The sequence below is a fragment of the Peromyscus californicus genome, unplaced genomic scaffold (assembly GCF_007827085.1).
Source record: "Peromyscus californicus insignis strain IS unplaced genomic scaffold, ASM782708v3 Scaffold_4__1_contigs__length_199733344, whole genome shotgun sequence".
Classification (NCBI taxonomy): domain Eukaryota; kingdom Metazoa; phylum Chordata; class Mammalia; order Rodentia; family Cricetidae; genus Peromyscus; species Peromyscus californicus.
Window position 1 is genome coordinate 135,881,846 of NW_026294562.1, and position 23,072 is coordinate 135,904,917.

The following is a 23,072-nucleotide window of genomic DNA, read 5'->3' on the forward strand; positions in this document are numbered from 1 at the left end:
ACATGCAGTAACTAAGTAAATAAATGTAACTTAAATTTAATTAAAACTTAAATAAAAATAGATGCCATGTACCCATACAGAAATGCTTTACAGCCAAGGCCTAACTGAACCAACTTCATTATTGTCTCTGCACTATCACAGTGACTTCTGCCTTGCTGGTTAAGGGCCATTTAGAAACTGTATCGATCCACCGCCACTGTTAAAAAGTGACTCCAGCAATCTGCTGATCAGCAAGCCAGAAGCCTATTAGGGAGCACCTGGTACACTCCAACTCGGAGGTCTTTGGTTTACATTTGCTAGTTTGAGCTCAGCAAGTCTGCACACTCATCATTCATTCGGGAATGTGCAATGTAGCGATGCACGACTTTTTTTTTTTTTTTTTTTTCTTTTTTTTTTTCAAGACAGGGTTTCTCTGTGTAGCTTTGCGCCTTTCCTGGAACTAACTCACTTGGTAGACCAGGCTGGCCTCGAACTCACAGAGATCCACCTGCCTCTGCCTCCCGAGTGCTGGGATTAAAGGCGTGCGCCACCACCGCCCGGCAATGCACGACTTTTTAAAGAAGGGACTGAATCCCTGGGTGTGGTGGACAAGTGTGCTGGTGTGAGGGACAGAACTTGAGAATGAAAACCTCTTGCCAGGGCCAAAGGAGCCCTGGAGCACAGATGGCTGGAAATTAGCACCCAGAGCCAAAAACTGTGCGGTAGGTTTTTTACTTATGTTCCCCTGCCCTCCTTTTAAAGACAGGGTCTTGGTGTGTTGCCAGGCAGGTCTCGAACTTGTGATTCTTCCGCCTCTTAGTAGCTAGAACCATAGGTGCATGCCACTGTCCCTAACTTACTATGAAATTTTAAAATGTTATTTATTTCATTTTATGTGTGTGGGTGTACCACACTCATGCCTGGTGCCCATGGAGCCAGAAGAGAACATCAGAGTCCCTGGAGCAGCAGTTACAGACGGTTGTTAGGTGTCAGTGCTGGGAATTGAGGCTAGATTGTCTTAACTGCCGAGCCATCTCGCCAACCTGCACTTATAATAGTTTAGAGCCATACGGTCTGTTTTATTTTTTTAAAAAACAAGGGACTCCCCCCACTGGATGGCATGCATCTGCAAAAAGCCTCTTCAGGTCCTCTAAGTGCCCCCTCCCATGGTTGTGTTTCTTTAGGACCAAGTCTCTTGTTTCCTAGCATTTCCACAGAGAAGTTAACAGATGGTGGTTGCAAGGCTCTGCTGTCTCACTGCTGTAGTCCCCATGACCATGGCAAAAAGCACACTGTTTCTACATCATTTGGCAGTGGTGGCCCATACCTTTAATTCCAGCACTTGGGAGACAGAGGCAGGCGGATCTATGAGTTGGAGGCCAGCCTGGTCTACAGAGTGAGCTCCAGGACAGCCAGGGCTACAGAGAGAAACCCTGTCTCAAAGGGGGGGGGGGGGGGAGCTAAGCATACTTGTATTACTTGGCTATGTTCGTATCTATAGTCATCTCCTCATACTCTAGTAGAGCAAGCAGAATCCCAAATTATTACAGTATCCATCTATAAATATATACCAGGCCAGCGAGCCTTCTACTGCCTTTAAATTACGTCTTTACAAGTAAAACTAAGGCTTTTTTTTTTTTTTTTAGGGGAAGGGATCTAGGAACAAGGCTTAAGATCTCATGCTTATCAGGTAAAGGCTCTACCACTGAGCTAAGTTCTCAACCCCAAAATCTAAAGTCTTTAAAAGTAGTGCAGTGTTTATTTTTCTGGTTTTCTTTGTTGTTGTTTGTTTCCTGTTGCTGTTTGGCTCAGGAAATAAATGCCAGACGTCAAAGAAGTAACTTTGCACAGATTTCTTTATCTCCACAGTGGCAGAGGCCTGAAAGGCTAACTCCGCCCTCCCACCCTGTGATGTCAGCAGGGGATTAGCATTCAATTACTGCGTGAATGCTGAAAGACTTTTGCTACCCAGGGAAAGGGCTGGCTTTAACGGTCCCATTACACGTTTTTTACAGTCATGACATGGCACATTATAAGCTTGCTCAATGATAAGCTCTTTATGAGAGCTACAAGTCTGCAGCCTTCTAGAACAAAGACCTCTTCTGTCTTCAATTTCCTAGAAGTCAGTAAGCTCCAAAACACATCCTGTACAATACCCAGTCAGAGGATCCAGTCTTGGACTGCTGTGCCCAGTTTCCCAGAGCACAGCAGTCCACAGGACATGACAACCACAACAACCCCTCATTTTCATTAGATGGCTCTGCGGCGGTCTAACTGCCCCTGCCCCACTTTTGGAGTCAGACTCCTGTAGCAGATCAGGCTGTCCTCAAGCATACTGCGTAGCTGAAATGACTTCAACTTCGGCCTTCCTCTACCTTCTAAGTGCTGGATCCCCACCACTCCTGGCTCTAATCTTTTAAATTCTGAAATAATTTTAGAGGGGCTCTTGAGATGGCTCAGTGGGTTAAGGCACCTGCCACAAGTCTGATGGCCTGAGCTTGGTATCTGAGGCACACATGGTAGAAGGGGGAACCAACTCCATGGGGTAGCCTCTGACCTCCACACATGCACCACGGCTGGCACACATATGTGCACACACTAAAATGGAACAAAAATGTACTGAAGCCATTTCCAATTACAGAGTTGTAAACAGAGAGGAGCAGCCCCCCCCCAACCCGTTTCACATTCTACTTAACTATGACAAACACATCCAAATGAGGAAATTAGCATCCGCACACTACTCATCCCTCAGCTGTAGACTGTCAACCCACTAGCTCTCCCTTCTTCCACTCCAGAGACCCACACTGGATGGAGTCTTCATGGCTCCCATGGCTCCACTGTTTCTCCATCTTTCCTTGCTTTTCATGACCCTGACACTGGAAGAAACACTGATCAAGTGTCTTGGAGGAAGTTCTATACCTTGAGTTTCTAGATTAGTCCTGATTAGTCTGAGGTTATAGATTTAACATCAAGGAAGTGAGCTGTCCTCACACTCCATCACACTGGAGAGAATCTAACATGGCCATGCCATCCCACTGTGACTCTGTTGGTGGATGCTGGACTCACAGTAAGTCACATGCTGTAACTACTTAAACATGTAACTAGTAACATAAATAAACTTTAAGTTACTTAGAAGCTAGTCTAAAAAGCTGAGTTTTCAGAGGGATTGACATATACCATGTAAACAAGTGTTTAGTTTTAACTTTGTGGTGGTACACGCCTGTAGTACCAGCCCTCAGAAGGCGGAGGCAGGAGAACTGGGAATTTAAGGCCAGCCAAGGCTACATGGTGAGCCCAAGTATCAACAAAGCAAAGTCATGTCAAGACTCTGCTTGTCATCTCCTGTGACTGATGTCTTCTCATCTACCACTCGAGGATTAATGTCCTTCATTCCTACTCATTTTTATTTGGTCACCCAATGGTTATCATGGCTCAGAGAGAAGAAAGGAATGTAAATGGATAGCATGGACCTTCCAAAGCACAGCCCAGGGGAACATTTGGCGCCAAGTCTGGCTTCCCCCAACCCACTTACAGGCACTACTTCCTGGAAAGACCAAAGTCAAACGCTCTCTCTGGTACCCAGGACAAGGGTTAAATGGGAATAACAATGAAATACTAAGTTCTACACAGTTCCAAAACACCATCACCCCCTAAAAAAGTTCTCTGAGTATAAAAGAATGGCAGCTCCTGAACGTCTTGTGGGTACAAGAATCATCAGAGGAGTGCTACAGTAGACAGGGAAATTCCACCCATCAAGATGCCAGGTCTAGATTTGGGAGTGGAGACTGCTCCTCCCAAGTGATTCAAGCGAATCCCCGGTGAAGTCCGCCTTTGATAAACTCCAACCTGGTATGAGATCTACACACAATTCCAGTACTTGAAATATACACACGTACAACATCCTCATTAAACCAAGTCCCTCTGTTGCACAAGATTGAGACACATCAACTTACAACACCCTTCTAAACCTTAAGCAATTTCACCCGACTTCCCTACTCTAGGCAACACTGCCTGCACCACCAACACTGCACCGCCAAATTCATTCTCGCCTTTGTCCCCTCACTGGCTAGGCTAACTCATCAACCAGAATGATTAAATAGCAGAACTAGGAACTTAAACTGGCTGTTGCCATCTGGCGTCTTAAAAGTGGGGAAGGTATCATAGTTACTTTGTTTGAAGCAATCTAAAAAGGTACTTGCTTTAACAATACATATACTAGAATTGGAATATTCCAGAAATCCAATTATCTTTAGAGAAAACAGAGACCCAGACTGCCAAGGCCCTTTACAGTGCACCCTAATTCATAGTGCTCCTCTCAACTGCTGCCCAGCTCTCCTTGCTTTCCTTTGTAGTCTGAAGTGTTCTGTCCTGGTGACTGCTGATTTGTCAAATAGACATTGAAGCACTTTTCTGTATGAAGTTCATTTTCATGTTGATAAGAAAGTCTTAGAATTCAGGAATCACTTTATTCCTGTTATCTCAAAATGACTTTGAATATGTACATATTAAAAGGTAGGCTATACATTCTGCTGGAGAAATTCGAGTGGTAACACCTGTGGTCTCAAATATTCAACTATACAGGAAGTGCCATTGGGATATATTTTAAGGTTAAAAAAAAAAAAAAGAATGTGTCTATCCTATCTCCTCTTAGTGTGCTAAAGAACTTTCTTATCAACTGCACAAAACAGTTGAATATGCAAAATGATGACCTTCCAATAATAAAGTGATTAAGAAATAAATCTTAAACACTTTTAATACACATCAGTCAGACTCAAGAATGATAACAACGTACCAGCCTGCCTTTCTCTCAAGTATAATCCACCTATACACCATCTCAGAGATGCTACTGAAGATTTACTGTGACAGCAAATTACAGAGCCAAAGCAATTAACAGTTCTAAGTCCAAGTCCAAGAAGAGGGATTCCAATTCAATGCTGTTTTTACAAAGCACAGTCAAACACCTGTTCATACACGTCAAAATCTGTATAACCAGAGCTCTCCTGAGATGAGTTCTGAATGACTGTTTTCCAATACCCAAGGATACCCTGACCAGCCCTCTCATCTCACAGAACTAACTCTTATCCTGCTCTAGCTACAATAACACACATCATCATGATCCTTGAAGCCATACTTCTTCGTGGGCAATTTCTACCCTTGTCCCATTCTGAAGGAAATTCAGGTTTGGGGAAGTTAGGTAACTTGTTTCACAAGACCACACAGTTAAATGAGAAGCACCGTGATTCAAGGCCAGACCTATTTGTGACCAAAGTCCTCCCCAGCCCTTGCCATGTCCAATTTCTGTGCTGTTCTGGCGTCTCCATGCATCACTTCTCAAGCTGGTCACCTTGCTGTCTTAAGACCACACACTCTGCTGTCTGTTTCTCTGTGCTCCAGCCTATGCCTTTTAGGGTTGTCTTAGTTACTTTTTTATTGCTGTGATAAAACACCATGACCAAGGTAACTCCTAAAAGAAAGCATCTAATATGGGGCTATGGTTTCTGAGGGTTAGGGTCCATGACAGCAGAGCAGAGGCAGCAGAACAGCAGGGCACGTACATCTTGATCCTCAAGTTGGAGGCAAGAAAGGTTGGCAAGAGTCCTTTGAAATCTCAAAGCCCTCCCCCAGTGACACACCTCCTCCAACAAGGCTACATTACTAATCCTTTCCGAACAGTTCCACCAACTGGGGACCAGTATTCAAACATATGAGTCTATGGAGGTCATTCTCATTCAAACAACTACAAGAGTCTATGTTTTGTGCACCAGTGCCCCCAGAACAGAAGAGGTCCAAATTTTATTTATTTATTTAGGTTTTTGGAGACAGGGTTTCTCTGTGTAGTTTTGGTGCCTGTCCTGGATCTCGCTCTGTAGACCAGGCTGGTCTTGAACTCAAAGAGATCCACCTGCCTCTGCCTCCTGAGTGCTGAGATTAAAGGCATTCACCACCACTGCCCAGCTCCAAATTTTATTTTTTTAAATGAACATGTTGTAACTCACTGCTCAGAAGTCTTCCAAATTTTTAGGGCACAATTATTTGACTTCTTAAAGTACAAAGAGATATTCAAAATAATGTATCTAAGTGAAAAGATACTTTAAGGTGTGAATCTAGTATCCAATAAAAGGATATGAAAAGAGAAAACAGTTGAAAACTTCCGTCTTCTGTAAAAGTATACAGAGCACTGGTGAGAATGCCCAGAAGTAGCCTTTTCAGGACTCTGAATTTTACCTGAACACTTGAGTAATCCAGGGAACATTTATACAAGATAAGCAGCAAAACTGTGCAATGGTGAGCTTTGTGGCCTTGGAACTTACTCTGTATCTAACTCATTTTCCACAACTACTCTGGCCTTGACTATGACCACAGTGAAAATGAGCAGCCTGGAAGTCCCTGGAAGGGTCAGAGAATGTCATGAATTTCCTTCAACACCCCACTCCAGGACTAGAAAGATGTCTCCATGGTTAAAAGAAGCTGCTGCTCCTGTAGAGGACCCAACTTCAGTTCCTTGTACCCACACTGGGTGGCTCACAGCTACCTGTAACCTCTGCTCTTGGGGTATCCAGTATCCCTGCTGGCTTTTATGGGCATCTGCATACATGCATACCATAATTAAAAACACCATTTCCAAAGAACTGTTATTATTTGCCCTGTCTGGTAGGTTTCCTCAAAGACTCTACTTTACAAAGCTGTTTTCATTTAACTAGACTCTGGGCTTTCTGATTGCAAACAGCATCTTTAGCTTAAGATAAGAGTGAAGGGATAGTATTTGCTCCAGATGACTGACTATCACACCATCCACAGGATAGCTAATAGTCAAAGCAAAAAGACTAGTGAGAAAGCTTTTATAAAACAGGGGCAGTTGCTGGGCATGGCGGCATATGCCTTAAATGCCAGCACTTGGGAGGCAGAGGCAGGCAGATCTCTGGTCTACAGAGTGATTTCCAGGACAGCCAGGGCTACACAGGGAGACCCTGTCTTGAAAAAACAAAGTAACAAAAGGCGGGGGGAGGGCGTTAGCAGTTAAGAGTGCCTGCTGCTCAATCATAAGGCCCTAAGTTCAGATCTCAGGACCCATGCAGTTAACACTCACACACACACAAATAATCTTAAAAAAAACAAGCAAACAAATAAACAAACAAAAAAGAGGCATGGTGGTGCATGCCTTTAATCCCACCACTCAGGAAACAGGTTAGGTGAGTTCGAGCACAGCTTGCCCTACAGTGATGTCCAAGACAGACAGAGTTGTATAAGAGACTAAAAGAAAGGGAGGAGCAGGCAAGATGGCTCAGTGGGTAATGATGCTTCGTACCTGACAACGCAAGCCTGCCAATCTGAGATGAAGCCGCACAACTAACATAAAGATGGATCCATACAACTATCCTGGGGCCTTCACTCACATGCCTTGGCATGTGCCCTTTCACAAAAATAGGGTTCCAAGAAACTTTGAAAAGTTCCCATCAACATACTGGAAATCTAGAAGACCATAACCATGTAGGGTTGTACACATCCTCAGGAAGTTCTCATTTCTGGCTGGTCATGAGGCTCTGCAGCTGTCAGCTGTCTGATAGGTTTGGGGCAAGCATGGACTCATGCATGTGCAATCTCCTCAGCAGAGTACAAGACGTACTGGTTGTGGACATCTGAGTAGCTCCAGCTGAGGACTGAACAAACCAGGTAGGGCTCATCAAACACAACAACAGGACTAGTTCTGGCAGCATTCTGAGTGAGGGACAGACTCCGATACCCACAATTACCACACCAATATGTGAATAAACAGTCCATACATGAATGCTTCTCAGGAGATGCTATTAGAGATAAGAAATCACTGCTCTTTAAAAGAACTAAACAAATTCTGGAGTTGAAAAGTACAATACCTGAAATGAAAAACAACAGATTTGAACAGGCAGAAGAGACATCAGTGAACCTGAGGACAGGTTCCATTATCCTGTGTGAGGAAAAGAAAACAGAATGAACAAAAATGAACAGAGCCTGAGTATGTGCATATGGGAGTTACAGAAGGAAAATGTGCAGAAGGGAGCCGGGGAGGGACAGAAGGAACAGTCAGAAAAACACGGCTGAGGAACTCCCCAAACTGAGGAAAACCAGACCACTCAAACAAGAATCTCAAGCAACTCCAAGGATGAACACAGACACCACACACTGTGGAGAGCCAGACTTAAAAGAGCAGCGCAGGAAAGAGACACACCACACAGGGATGCTCAGTAAGGCAGAACAGAGAAGGGGCAAAAACGGCAACAAAGGCAGAGATGGGACTCTACCATGGTAAAAGCATCCCTCTGCCAGGAAAGTGGTAATTATAAAACATATGCATCTAAAAACGAGCTCCAAAATAAAGAAAACACTGACAAGGAATGAAAGAAACAACTAATTCAGTAATAGTAGATTCCAACGTTCTACTTTCATAATGGATAGAATACTAGACAAAAAAAAAATCAACTAAAACCCAGAAATTTGGGTCAACATTTTGTATATGTGTGTTTCATTTTCAATAATAGATAGAATTATATATCAACAAACAGTAACAATGAACAAAAAAAAAAGAAAAGTTGGCCAACATTTTGTGTGTGTGTTCATGTGTACTAAGCATGTTGGGTATAGGTGCACATGTGGATGCCAGAGGTCCATATTTGGTGTCTTCTTTAATTACTCTCCCACCTATATTTTTTTAGTATTGCTTTTATTTCATGCTGGGGATCCGAACTCAGGTTCTTATGCTTACACAGACAGCTCTTTACAGACTGAACCACCTCTCCAGTCCCTGTGAACATTTAAATTAAACCTAATAGATCTATAGAAACGTAATTCACCAACAGCAGAAGACATATTACTCTCAATACCTATGAACCATTCTCCAAGACAGACCCTATGTTGAGTCATAAAGTCTCAACACAGTTAAAACACTAACAACTACACAAAATGCATTCTCTAATAGTGAGACGAAATTAAGAGTCCACAGAGCAATGGCTGGTCTCACTGTCTCCAATTGTCCTCTTTCTCCTTATGCTAGGCCTCTCACTGCTGCTCTGGTTTTCTGACGGTAGCCTCTATGTACGTGTGCATACATGTCTGTATTTTGAGACAGGGTCTTTCGCCAAATCTAGTTGATCCAACTAGATTACTTGGCCAGGAACTCTCAGGGATTCTCCTGTCTCTGTCTCCCCAGCTCTGGGATTACAAAAATACGCTGCCCCACCTGGCTTTTGACGTGGGTACTGGAGGTCCCAACTCAGCTCTTCATGCTTGCACAACAATTGCCTTGCTGACTATGCCATCGCCTCAGCCCCTAAAATGTGTCATTCGAATCCATCAGAGGCTAGAAATCGAGCCAACAAATTTACCAAAGGACAACACCAAAAAACACGGTTCAAAGTCTAGGCATGGCAATGCACACCTTTAATCCCAGATTTTAGGAAGCAGAGGCAGGCAGATCTCTGTGAGTTCTAGGCCAACCAGAGCTACATACTGAGACTCTACCTCAAAAAGTTCAGTATTAGGCTTTGAGGAACATACAGCATAGAACTGGGTCACTTTTTCAATACACCTGTCAATTCAGTCAATAACAACCATATTTATCCATTTGCATTAGTATCTGGACCATCTAGTCTAGCTACTGGGAACAAGGACAGGCTAGTGCCCAGGTAGGTGAGGTGAATGGACATCCTGAATGAGAAATGAAGGCACAAATAACACAAGTGATGTCCAGGACACCCAGCAGTCAAGAGACATCACTCCTTCCATTAGTAACCTTAGAAAGTTTCAGGCATGTGACGTGTGATACAAGGATGGTCAACATCCTTTTATAAGCAAGCCAGATCAGGAAGGAAGTCCTCTTCTTTACATATATTTTGCTATAAATTCTAACTTCCCTTGCCGATATGTCTTCCTATAAAGACCAGCATTGATTTCTGTCCTTTCTTGTACTATTTTTAAATTTAAAATCAGCACTATGAGGTGTCATACTTAATTTCTCACTGTTTCATGATGATTTATGCCACCCCAAGATGAGTTTTTGATAAGAAGATACATAAACTTAACAGCTTGTATGTGTCGTGTCTGTAAGGATGCTCCAGGGTAGCTAATTCATGGAGGGAACCCAGTGGTACAGAAGTGGAGAGCTTCAGCCCTGCAAACCCTCCACACTTCTGAATTCTGAACTATGTGAACAGCACCAACTGTACAAGTCAATAAACCTTTAAGGTTGTCAGAGCCATCTTTATCTCCAAATTTCACCAGCACTTCTTATTTTCCACCCCCAACACCTGTGCTTCCCAGTTAAGGTCCCTTAAAATGATACAGAGGTCTGGGTGCCGGTTACTTACTTGTTCGGTTTGTCTGGATATTTACAGCTCCTATTTTCTCTAAAGGTACATGGTAACTAAAAAGTTAAAATGAATGTTCCTATGGTCAACTTCCTTCTTGTTTCCTCTTTTAAAACAATACTATAATAATAGTCTATACATATGTCTAAATAAAATCACTTTTCCAACTCTTCAGCCCTGCATCTCAGAAACTCCTAGTAATTTGAGGTAACGGTGTCCACCCCCATGTGCAGGGCACCAGACTTAATCAGCATTTAAGCCTCTAGACCAGTTCTTACTTTCCTTTAACTTCTCTGTGAAACTAAAATCATTTAAAAATCAAGTGCTTAAAAGGCAGTTAATAAATACCAGCAATAATAAAAAAAAGCTTATAAATAAATCTGAGTTTTGGCTTTGACAACCGTTCCTCATGAGTCATTTTAATTACACAGCTATTACTAGAGAAATTATTTCTACTTCAAGGCAATTAAAAAAAATTATTCCTCTGGCTAAGCTTACAATAGAGCAAAATAAGTACTTGCCACGACTCCAAGCTTAACATAATTATCCTATAGGAAGTTTAAGGAAGGATTAATCATGCCTGACTGTTGAGTATGGCATCTCTTAGTGATGGGATAAGGGTGCAGGTATCAGGCAGGCTGAGTGATTGGTAAATGTTCCAGAATGTATTTCTTAAAATGAGAATGAAGAACTATATGTAAAGGGGTAAAATTTTAAGCACAGAAAAACACAGAATAAAATCTGTGTGACTCAAAAAAAGGAACAATTTCTTAAAATACTAAAAAGGGGATGCCTGGCGAGATGACGTAATGATTAAGAGCACTGGTTGCTTGCTCTTCTAAGGACCCAGGTTCAGCTGCAGGGACCCACATGGCAGCTCCAGTTCTGCGGGATCCAACCCTTTCTTCTGGCCTCCATGAGTACAGTACATGTGTGGTACATAGATACATATGAAGGCAAACACCCACAAATATTAATAAAAAATAAAAACATTAAAAAGCATAAGCCATCAAAGTTAGGTTATGATAAATTAGACTCACAACTGGCCAATTTTTAAAATTCTACAATTCAGTGAAGGAAAAAGACAAAGCACATAGTCTGGAAGATACTATGTTGAGAACAAAGCACTTGAACAAAAATCCTAAAACAGACAGCGTTCCATCTGAAACATGGGCCAAAACTGTGAACAGACAACTCACAGAAAACAGAACTCTCAGCACAGCTGAAGGGAGGAGCCTCTGGCACAAGCCCAGGGGAGAGCCAGCCAATATAATCTAGGAAAATCAGTGTCATCATAATGCATTTAAAGAACTGCAAAGCGGCAGGGACATTCCTGCCTGCCTGCTTGCCTGCCCCACATTCCTGGGGAGAGCCACCTGTGGCTGCTGTCACTGACACAGCTCCCTAGGCAAAGAGGGAAACACCTACCAGATCCTCTGAGCCAGTAAGACTACTTACAAGATGTATAGTCCAAGTGTCCATGATATCGATGGTCACAGGTATTCCTAGCCATGCTCTTTAAAACTTTCATGTCAGATGACCTCATTAATGAATGGGAACTTACCCCTCAGTCTTTCAAGTCCTGGAGCTCTAGATCCCATTTTACACCAACAATTTGGCACTGATGTTAAATCAAAGTTCTTGTTCTAACACAAGATACTGACTTTATCCAGTAGTACCTATAAGATATTAATCTATATCAAGACAATTATTTTTTAATTCTCAAATTAAAACTGTGTGGGAGTGGCGGCCAAAGCCTGAAATCAGTGAGTTCTAGGCCAGCCTGCACTCCAGAGTGAGACCCTATCCTCTACCCACACACAAAAGAGCTGGGAATGGTTGGTGGCTTGCTTATACCTGTAACCCCTGCATTGTCGGGGCAGAAGGCAGCAGTTCAAGGCGTCTTAGCTACAGAGCAGGCTCACCATCAATCAGCCTGGGCTACCAAGGAGAGCCTGTCTTAAAACAACAGAAAGCAAGCTTGTTCTCTAAAATGTCAGCAAAATAAAGCATTCCAAAATATACAAATGCTGCGGGCCACAGAAATATGAAGCAGGAATTCAGCTGACTATAGCAAAGGCTATACCTGAAGAAGCAGGGCTCTTCTAGAGCAAAAGGCCAAGCCTCAAGGAGTCTTTGTGATATTCGCTTTTAGATCTACATTAGCCAGTTCCTGCAATGATTTTCTTGTGCCCTATGGTAGCTTTTCCAATTGGTTCTTCTAAGAACTTCTAACAGTGTGTTTTATCTGAGTTACCTCTCTCAAACATCCAAAGACAAATGGCAAGCAGAAATAGCATTCCAGACCACCTCCTGGTCTCCTGAAAGGTAAATATCCATATGGAGACACTGCCTGGGCCAGGTGGACAAGGCAGATATTAGGTACAAACCTTTGACTCTTGTGCAAATTAAGCTTAGCTCTTTCTTCCATAGCCCAAATGGTATCTCTAGACCTCGTCTTTTAACATTTTAACTCAGAACAAAAGAGCTTTCAGAAACCAGGTGCATCAAGCTATGACACAGACTTCCAAGCTACTGAGCAGACAGAGCATTGTGGATTGTAGTGTAGACACAGATGAGGGGAAGAGGAGAGGAAGGAACAAAGCTGAAGAGAGGAACAGAGATGATGAGAATGAGATGGAAAGAACTTAGAACTGTGAAAGGACAGGAGGAGAAGGGACAGAGAGGAGCTAAGTATGAGAAAAGAATTGAAACTGTGTAGATAGAATTTTGTCTTAGAAGAGTAAAGTGAATAGACTGAAGAGCTTGGTGTACTTAGATTCATTCCCTCAGATTATTTCTTGCTGTAGCATCTCTTCTGAAAGAATAAAGTGAATGGACTGAAGAGCTTGGTGTACTTAGATTCATTCCCTCAGATTATTTCTTGCTGTAGCATCTCTTCTGAAAACCCTGGGAAAAGACTATTAGAGGCTGGACCCCAATAGCCTTTGTTATACAAAGCATTATATATCAGCCATGAAGAAGTATGTTATGGCAAAACTATTAAGGATGAAGAATATGCAGAAAAACTGCCAGTTGTAATCTACTTAGCACAGCATGAAATACTTAAATGGCTTTTGTGATGGTTTAAATGAGAATGGTCCCCATAGGCTCCTATGTTTGAATGCTTGGTTGTCAGTTAGTGGAACTGTTTGGGAAAGGATTGTTGGAGGAGCTATGTCATTGGGGGTCAGTTATGAGGTTTCAAAAGCCCACCACAGGCCCAGTCTTTCTCTGCCTGCTGCCTGTGGATCAGGATATAAACAAAGCTCTCAGCTACTGCTCCAGAGCCATGCCTACCATTTTGTTCATGGACTCACCCTTCTGAAAATGTTTAAAGCCCCCAATTAGATAATTTCTCTTATAAGCTTAGTCACAGTATCTCTTCACAGAAACAGAACAGTAGACAGCTTTCCTCACTGCAAAATCTCATGACAAAAGAAATGTCCCAGGCCTGCTGAGCAACCACCAGGCAATAGCAGGCAGGCAGAGAGAAGGTGAGGCACACAGAGATTAAAGGGCTCCCTCAGATCATATTTAGTATCTAAAATACCCCTTTGTTAATTTGTAATTAAAAATCACATGAAGAACATTCCTGTACATTTAAAAATGTCTGCTTCCCTAAAACTTTAGGCAGAAGTAACAAAAGATTGGAGGGCATTTAATAGCAAGTTGTGGGTTGGGAGAGGAAAGCATGGGCAAAAGCATGTCCCTTCCCTGTAGCTGAAGTTTTCCTATGCTTTTTTTCCTGACCATTAACAATTAACAACTTGTAACCAATCATCATAAACAATGACAATATCCAAAACTCATTAAACGACCAAAAACCTCCCATCCCACCTCTTGGGAATGTGGGCGTTGTTTTCTTAAAATTACTTCCTGCTTTCTGGGGGTGAAGACATCTTTAGGGAATCCTGAAAAGAAATTTTTGGGTCAATTGTCAAGTCCTGTATCATTTGTCCAGTTGTTGCATAATGAGAAAGTGCAGGGCTTGTCTCAAGTCCTTGTTCAAGTAGTCTGTCAGGCTGGATCATCTCAGCTAGCCATCTCAAAATTGTCCTGAGTAGTTTGTAGTCCAAAGTCGATCTTTTGGTGGTATTAATCAGTTTAATGGCTTTACCATAATCCATGTGGATTCGTCATTGCGGGATCCTGTCATCTTTCTGAAGATTTCAAAGTCACTGTTAGGTGTGGTCATGGTTCCCTGCAGACTTTTTTGTGTTTGTGTGTCTCCTCTGTGGTTTGGAGTAATCACAGGCTGATAAATGTCTGTCTCTCAGAACCATAAATGTTCTTTCCTAGAAGAGAAAATCTTCACAGCAATTTCTCCCCACCATTTGTCTTGCCAAACTTTTCCAAACTGACCTTTGCCGATGCTTTCTTGTAACACGATGGTTCTGGCAATTCTTCTCTCAACAAGCAACAGTAAACCTTTCATCCCAGGTAGCAGCATCACCACAGTCACCAGCATGATGAGAAGGAGCCGGCAATTCAGAGAAGTAGCCACTGTCTCCATAGTTCCACCGCCACTGTTTGTGGCTCGGCCCCGGCCGAAGTTTCTCCTTAGCAAGCCTCCTAGGCTGGCCTCAAACTCGGGATCCTCCTGCCTCTGCCTCCTTCAGGAAATCCTACCAGCGTGCACCACCACAACTGGCTGAGGGTAGCTCAGGTCTGACCTGGGGCCCACAAGGCCACAGGCAAGTAGCTTTTTAGGACAGCAGCGGCAGTGAAGGGTAAGGTTTTTAGCTCTTGGCTATTGCTCTGACCTCTTGGGCTATTAACTCTGCATTTGGCTCTGTGTTTCTTATTTAATAAGACCGTTCATCTACACATAAAGGTTTCATGTGTTAAAATAACTCAGAATTGCCTGCCACCTAATGTGAAAGGAATGACTGTATCATAAGCTTACAGACAAAAGGTCAAGGTTTGTAATAGTCACTTATTTCTTTTTGGTACTGGCAATGCCCTCAGGGATGCTAAGCACATGCCATATTGCTGTGCTACAACCCTAGCTTCCAAATGCAAAGCCAAAAGCTCCTGACCAGTTTCTCATCACTAACCATTTTATAAGTTCAAAACATGTAAGTTTCTGATCTGTGTAGGTCATCTTGACCAGATGAAAGTGCAAGCCTTTGGGAAATGGGAAAAAAGGAAGTATCCTATGCTCTTGCAGAAGGTCTTGTGGAATCAACAGAAACCAGATGGTTCTAGGTGTCATGGGAAAATGTCACTATGACCATCAGTAAATCCTAGGTTTCTTCAAACCGTGAGTACCGTTATTTATTTAAAAAGACATCAGAAGTACAGAAGACATGCTCTAAAGGCCAGGGGAAATCAGGGTAATAAGAATTTAAAAAATTTAAAACTCAGGCTAAAACATATACTAATAATTTATACCAACTTTAACCCTAAAGAGGCTCATATTGCTAGTTTCCTATGATTGATCCCCAACTCAAAAGCAAAACTGATGGGTTTTCCCCTGTAAAGAATTCTGCTCTTACCTCATATGACCAGACACACTGCACGCCTGCGAACCTCCGGACACATCTTCCTACCTCTACATCCTCATGGGTGGTGTACATTTCCCGGAGACACTTGCCAATGTGTGGTGCCATTCTCCGAAGCACCTCCCGACTCAGAATCACACCGGGTCCTCCCATGCAGAAATTCTCTCCAGGCTCAAGGGCCAGTTTCCCCATTTCTTCTGTGGTGCCCAGTCCCGTCTGCCCAAGAAAGAGGGGCTCGCTGCTATTCAAACTCCTCAGAAAACTCTCTAGACGATCTCCTTTGATGTAAACATCATCATCTGCTCTCATAAACCATTCGTACTTGTCCAAGTAGTGGTCATGCATGTACTTGAGCATCATGAAAGACTTCTTCTGGGGTGGATAGGCGTCATCTACACCCCGCAGTGGCACTATCGGAATGGGTATAGATGTATCTGAACCCTCGCTAGAGAAGAATTCAACTTTCCCAGGAATTGTCTTGGACCATGTTCTGGAAATAAAATAAATAGTGATTAGAGGATAGTTGTTTTCAGAAATGAATTTATCCACTCATTTGAATCTCTGTGTGACTGCTTCTAACATCTGGTTTGCGTTTACCTGCCTCTTCTAACGGAAGCCCCCACTGAGTATTACAAAGTCCAGATTCATTTTCAGAAGAACTCCAACTACAGGGAGGGTGAAGTCTTAAAGGATCACTAACTTTTAGTTACAACTGATAATTAAATTGCTAAGACAAGCTCTGGGTTGGCCAGTCAACTTTTGGATTTCATCAACTTCTACTGACAAGCTCCTCAGCTTGTAAGGATGGCTAAGTGGTAAAGATGCAAGCTGCTAAGTCTCATCACCAACCCGAGTTTGCTCCAGGGCCCATGTGGTTGAAAGAGAGAACCAAATCCTACAAGCTGTCCTCTGACCTCTACAAGCCCGCATGCACACGTCCACATACTCCCACAAAGTAAACAAAATGCAAAATAAATAAATAAATAAATAAATAAGTGACCACAAAATCAAATTTTGCAGTCAACAAATCTTGCTGCCAAGCTCAAGTGCCAACCAGGACAGATACAATGGTGAACTGAAGCACAGCTGGAGTCAGGGCAGTCCCCAAGACAGATGCAATGGTGAACTGAAGCACAGCTGGAGTCAGGGCAGTCCCCAAGACAGATGCAATGGTGAACTGAAGCACAGCTGGAGTCGGGGCAGTCCCCAAGACAGATGCAATGGTGAACTGAAGCACAGCTGGAGTCGGGGCAGTCCCCAAGACAGATGCAATGGTGAACTGAAGCACAGCTGGAGTCGGGGCAGTCCCCAAGACAGACATTGTCAGGAGGGTCGCACATGTGTGTGTGTGCACACACTATCAGCATGAACATGTTCTGAAAGAAAGCAGCACACAGACAGAGGGGAGCCAGAACAGAAAATGCTTCCCGGAGGCAGGGTAAATGCCAGGACACTAAGGCTGACCCGGGGTGAGAGCACAACAGTTTGCTATGTGGGAAAATGGAGGAAAACCTCAACTGAACTAGAGGTGGGAGCCACCAGAGAAGGGGTCCTCTATGGTATGACAGCCCCAGAAGGCACCAAGGGGAACAGCGCAGGAGAAGAAGAAAAGGGAATCCCGGGTGCGGACTGGAATGGAAAGAAACCGGAGGTGTAGTTTGTGTTTTAAAAGGCGCTGCTTCAGGCCAGACCGAAGAAGATCAGTAATCAATGAAATGGAAACAAAGTGTCCAGTTACGAAGAACTAATTTAAGGTAATCATAATGTCCTTCCCCGTGCTTCAGGATACTGCTAAGAACTTAAGTAATTTAGCTATAATCATTCATTTATATGGACTACTTCCCAGAAAAACATGAGAACAAAGAAAATACAGGCTGAATATCCTTTATCTGGAGTTTTTCACATTCTAAAATATGTGTTTAGATTCACCAGTATGTATCCCCTGATTCAAACAGCCAAGTGCCCTGAGACCTGCCACTGGTAGAATTGAGCACTGCTCTCAAAGTCTCATATTTTAGAGCATTTTGAATTTCCCTATTAGAGCTGCTCAATTTGTAATAAATTTAATATTAAGAAAATCAAGGCCTAGCATGATGGTGCACATCTTTAATCTCAGCACTCTGGATCGCTGCAAGTTCAAGGTCAGCCTGATCTACATAGCTAATTTCCAGGCCAGTCAGGGCTATATAGTGAGACCCTGTCAAATGTAGGACCAGGAGAAGAAAATAAAACCCTGAACTACAAATACAGACTAGTGGTAGAGTGTTTGCTCAGAATGTGCAAGGCCAGAGGTTCAATTCCCAGTCTCGCTGTCTCTGTTCCCTCCAATCAGTTTCCAAGTTCTTCATAAATTTTAATTTACTTAACCAGTACAACTGTATTTCTACAGTGAAAAGATGACTTGGACCAACTACACCTACACAAATTCTTAATGGAGATTACTAGGAGAAAAGTATCATTAAAAAATACTTTAGGCCAGATATAGTATTATCCCAGTGCTCAGAAGAGTGGGACAGGAGGACAGCAGGTTGGAGGTCAGTCTAGGCTACTTAGGGCAACTCTGCCAAAAAGGAAAAAAAAAAAGTAGGGAAACTGAAATCGGAAGAGTTAGAGGTATGGCAGACATAACTTTCACACTTCTCTATAGTACAGGAGACTGGAAGTACCACACACATGACACAGAAATCACCATCCTAACCACCTCTAAGTGCACAGGTAACAGTATTCAGCACTCAGTGCTGCATGACCATCATCAGCATCCAATTCTAGAACATTTTCCATCTTGCAAAACTGAAATTCTAAAATTGTTTTTAGAATTTTAAATGAGATACTTCAAAAACAAAAGACTACTTTTCATTTAACTTCCTAATCAAGATGTAGGGAATAAAAATAACCAAACTGTCTCATTCAAATTGAGGAAAACATTCAATTGCATAAAACTTTCTATCAAATTCCTCTCAAAGAGTCCAAGGATTGAATATATACGGTTTTCTCTTATCCAGGTATCAACTATAAGGTCTGTCACTGTTTCATTTACCAGCAGCAAATACTGCTAATGGTAAGCCAATCAAAAACTAGAAACCGCACCCTGTATCAGGGTCATCAGAGTCTGGAAAAGCGCATCTTAGAATGAATGAGTGAGACACTGCAGTTAATGTTGTCCCAATGGCTTGCGTACTGATATTAACACATCTGGAAATTCTATGCCACTCAGCTCTTTAAGAAAGAATCATGAAACAAATGTCACAGAGAACTCTTACCACATTACAGATTCTACACCAGGTACTATATTTCAGTTTCACAAAGGATATGCTCTTTTAAATAAATTTTAAAAAATAGTGAGCTGAAAAAATAGCTCTGTAGTTAAGCACATTTGCTATCTTTCAGAGGATCAGGTCAGGCTCCCAGCACCACACAGAGCAGCTTACAACTGTTTATAACTCTAGTTCCAAGGGATCCTCTTTTAGCCTCCAACACACATGAGAGAGAGAGAGAGAGAGAGAGAGAGAGAGAGAGAGAGAGAGAGAGGCAGACAGACAGACTCACATATACACATAAAATAAAAATAAATCTGTAAAAAAAAACCAAAACCAAAACCAACCAAAACATACATTCATGGTAACACGTGGCTATAATCCCTCCTCAGGAGGCAGACGTAGGACAGGACCACTTCAGACCACTGAGTTTGAGATCAGCCTGGGCAACATAGTGAGATCCCGTTTCAAAAAGCAAAATTAAGCAAAAAGGTTAAAATAAACACAGGATAGATGAACAGTTAATGTAAGGAAAAGCCAACTCTATCCATAAAGGGACAAGTCCTTTGGCACATGCATACAGAGTGTGTGATAATCTACAGGTACTCGTGATGTGATCATGCCTGTACAAGGTCCTTTTAAGCCAAGGAGCCCTGATTCTGCTCTCCTCACACACTAACGTTTGGGCTTCCTTGTTTTCTTTCAGTCACACTAATTCCTTGAAAATGTAAATAATCGCAATGTTTGGCACATAACAGAAGTCAGTGAACACATGGAATGAGAACTGCCCCCGCCTATACAGCGAGTGGCTTACAGATGCTGTGTGTTGTGTTTGCCAAAGGACAAAAATCACTTCCAGATGAGCTTCACGGAACTGTCCATCAGCCCAGCCATATCCCTACAATTCGCACAAGAAGAAAATCAATTTACTCAAAGCACAAACAAGAAAACAATTATTCAGAGGGAAAAGTCAGAGGCCTCGTGTGTTGAAACACAAACGTAACTCAAAGCTAAATAATATGCATCATTTATGACGGAATGTAAAAGGACAGTGACTGAACAACTTAACTGCCTATCAGTATTAGTAAGTCGTGTGCCTTGCACTAAAATGAGATGACTAAACAACTTAACTGCCCATCAGTATTAGTAAGTCGTGTGCCTTGCACTAAAATGAGATGACTAAACAACTTAACTGCCCATCAGTATTAGTAAGTCGTGTGCCTTGCACTAAAATGAGATGACTAAACAACTTAACTGCCCATCAGTATTAGTAAGTCGTGTGCCTTGCACTAAAATGAGATGACTAAACAACTTAACTGCCCATCAGTATTAGTAAGTCGTGTGCCTTGCACTAAAATGAGATGACTGAACAACTTAACTGCCCATCAGCATTAGTAAGTCGTGTGCCTTGCACTAGAATGAGATGACTAAACAGACCAAGTTCAAAGGAATACTAGAGCAACCAGCCCCAGAAGCCATGAAAATACTGGAGCCAGGGGTATGCTACTGGGGAGACGCAGCAGCTAAGGTGATTCCTGTCTTCAAAGAAGCAGCCTATTAAGGAGACAGGCACTGTGTAGTGCTTGGGCTCTAAAGCGCACTGCTGGGATGAGTCCTGACTCCACTTTCAGCACTGCCTGAGGGTGACTTCCTAGAGAAGGCGGAAGCTTGCAAATAAAACAAGGTAGTGAAAGAAGTAAGAGACAGGAGAGTGTGGGCTGAGCATGGACCAGTCAGATTTAAGACTGCACTGTAGTGATGGCAGTATGGAAAGGAATTCTCACATTTCTGGCTAAAAACCTAAACCCTCAAGCCATGTACTGTATTAGAATTGTGTTTACCTCTCAACTTCAGACATTGTTTCAGGTAGAAATCTAATAAGAATGTAAATTTTAAGTATTTTTACTTAAAACACTAGGCTCTTTCATATTAGACTGAAGATGGAAATTCATTTCTGCCTGGCGCAGTTTCTCAGTGCCCCAGGCAGAATGCATGCAGAACATACTGGTAACACAGCCGTCACGGATGCGATTAATGTCTCAACTGTGACTTGAAATGGTGTAATTTGTCCAAGAAGAGAAAGCAATTAATTTTAAAAAGAGACAATCCAACCTCAAGCCCTCCTTAAGAGCTCCTCTGCGTTTTCAGTAGCCCCACCCAATTATTATCCAGTCCTTTTTGGGAAACCCAGGGCAAGCCTCATGTTGTCTTTTCTATTCTAATTGAAGGGTGGTTTGAGGAAAATCATCTCATGAATTCTTTGCAAACCCTCCAATCTTAAGAAATTATGATCTTTTCAATTAGGGTTCCACAGAGTGAATGTATTCTGGAACATAACTCATTTCACTATCCTGAGGGGTGGGGGGGAGGAGGAGGAGGAGGAGGAGGAGGAGGAAGAGGAGGAAGAAGGGAAGACATTCATAATTTCAAATTGGAGGCAATGCTGCTGAGCAAGCAAGCCTGCCCTCCTGTGATCAAAACAGGTCAAGTTCCAGAATTTTCATGAGCAAATGTCTACTTGGCCATCAACACATTTGCTGCCTGGAGCTCTCAATGGAAATGACAGAACATTTGCAAAGGTCCTTGCCAGAAAGCTCCATTTTCAATGGACTGATACCCAACTCTTCTACAGCCCAGATAAGACAGCTGAAACGCGAGAGTGCCAAGGAAACTTTCTATTTCCCCAAGTTTCTAAAAGCTATCTCCTGGACCACATTAAAGCACAACTAAGAAGTGCAGCTGGACAGCTGGCGGCTTGGCCAAAGAATGCCTGTGTTGAGTTAGGGCTTTGTATCCGTCTCCACTTCTACTCCATATCATTGTAAGAAGAACTGCATCTACAATATAGACATTGTCCTGGGTAAGCATCCATATCATATGCCTAAGTTTACAAAGCAGGCAACAAGGGCTAAGAATGGAGCAAGTGATAGAGTGTATGCCTGGAAGTGCAAGGGCCTGGACTCTATTTCCCTACACACACACATTAAAAAGGCAGGGAAGGTTATACATATATATCCTGGCTTACTAAATACACAAAATGATGTACAACTTGACCCTAAAGTATTCACGGTGGTTGTTTCTAAATGGGTAATTAGAAAATACTTAATTTGGGGCTAGAGAGATGGCTCAGCAGTAAAGAACACTGGCCCCTCTTCTGGCTTCCTTGGCACTAGGCATGCATGTGGTATACAGACATGCACTGAGGCAAAACACCCACACACATAAAATAAAGTCTTACCAACATGGCTGTCTAAACATGACCCGAATAAGGACAACAATAGCTATGTTAACATGAACTGGGGGGAATGATGGAAGGGGGGCGGGTATTTCAACCCTACACAAATAACTACAGGCAATTCAGGGATGTTGAGAGCAGGAATAATTTGTCTTCCCCAGAGAAGAGCAAACCAACTAGTTACCCAATACCAAATGGTCAGCCCTAAAACCATGTACATACAAGTAACATTATACAGGCTGAGCAGGCTGTAGTTATGTATTTAGGAACACATGCAAGCATGCATGCACACACATTAACAACAATTTAAAGGAAAAAAAGGCTATGAATTTGAAAGAGATGAGGCGTACATGAGGTTTAGAGAGAGAAAGGGGGAAAGGGTATAGTTATAATCTCAAAAAATGTTTAAATTGCTAAAAGAGTAAAAAGAAACCTTGAAAAGATTACTTTTTATTTTCTACACCTTCTACAATAGAGATGTATCTTTAGAACCAAGAAAAAATTCCCCAGGGGAAGCTTTGTGTAACAAGAAAAAAAGAAATACACAACAGTTTATTTTGTAATAACCTTATCCAAGAGGCAAATCAAAGAGAAGTGGCATAAGACTGAGTTCCTCCTTTAGTTTCTAAAGTTTAATAGTTATGCAAATTTTTGTAATTAAAAAAGTGGGGAGACTTTCTATTCCACAAACTCACTCTTAAACATGTTGCTTGCTGGTTACAGAGTGCTAAGTCTGAAAGGCTAAAATCCCCTCAGATAC

At 42.4% G+C, this 23,072-nt stretch overlaps 1 protein-coding gene across 1 annotated transcript in view; it reads right to left on the minus strand.

Moving 5' to 3' along the window:
* Chsy1 (chondroitin sulfate synthase 1) overlaps window positions 1-23,072 on the minus strand; it is a 73,233-nt gene that overhangs the window by 41,136 nt on the left and 9,025 nt on the right. Inside the window, exon 2 of the mRNA XM_052713393.1 lies at window positions 15,818-16,313. Coding sequence (XP_052569353.1) covers window positions 15,818-16,313 — 496 coding nt within the window. The remainder of the gene's footprint in view (window positions 1-15,817; window positions 16,314-23,072) is intronic.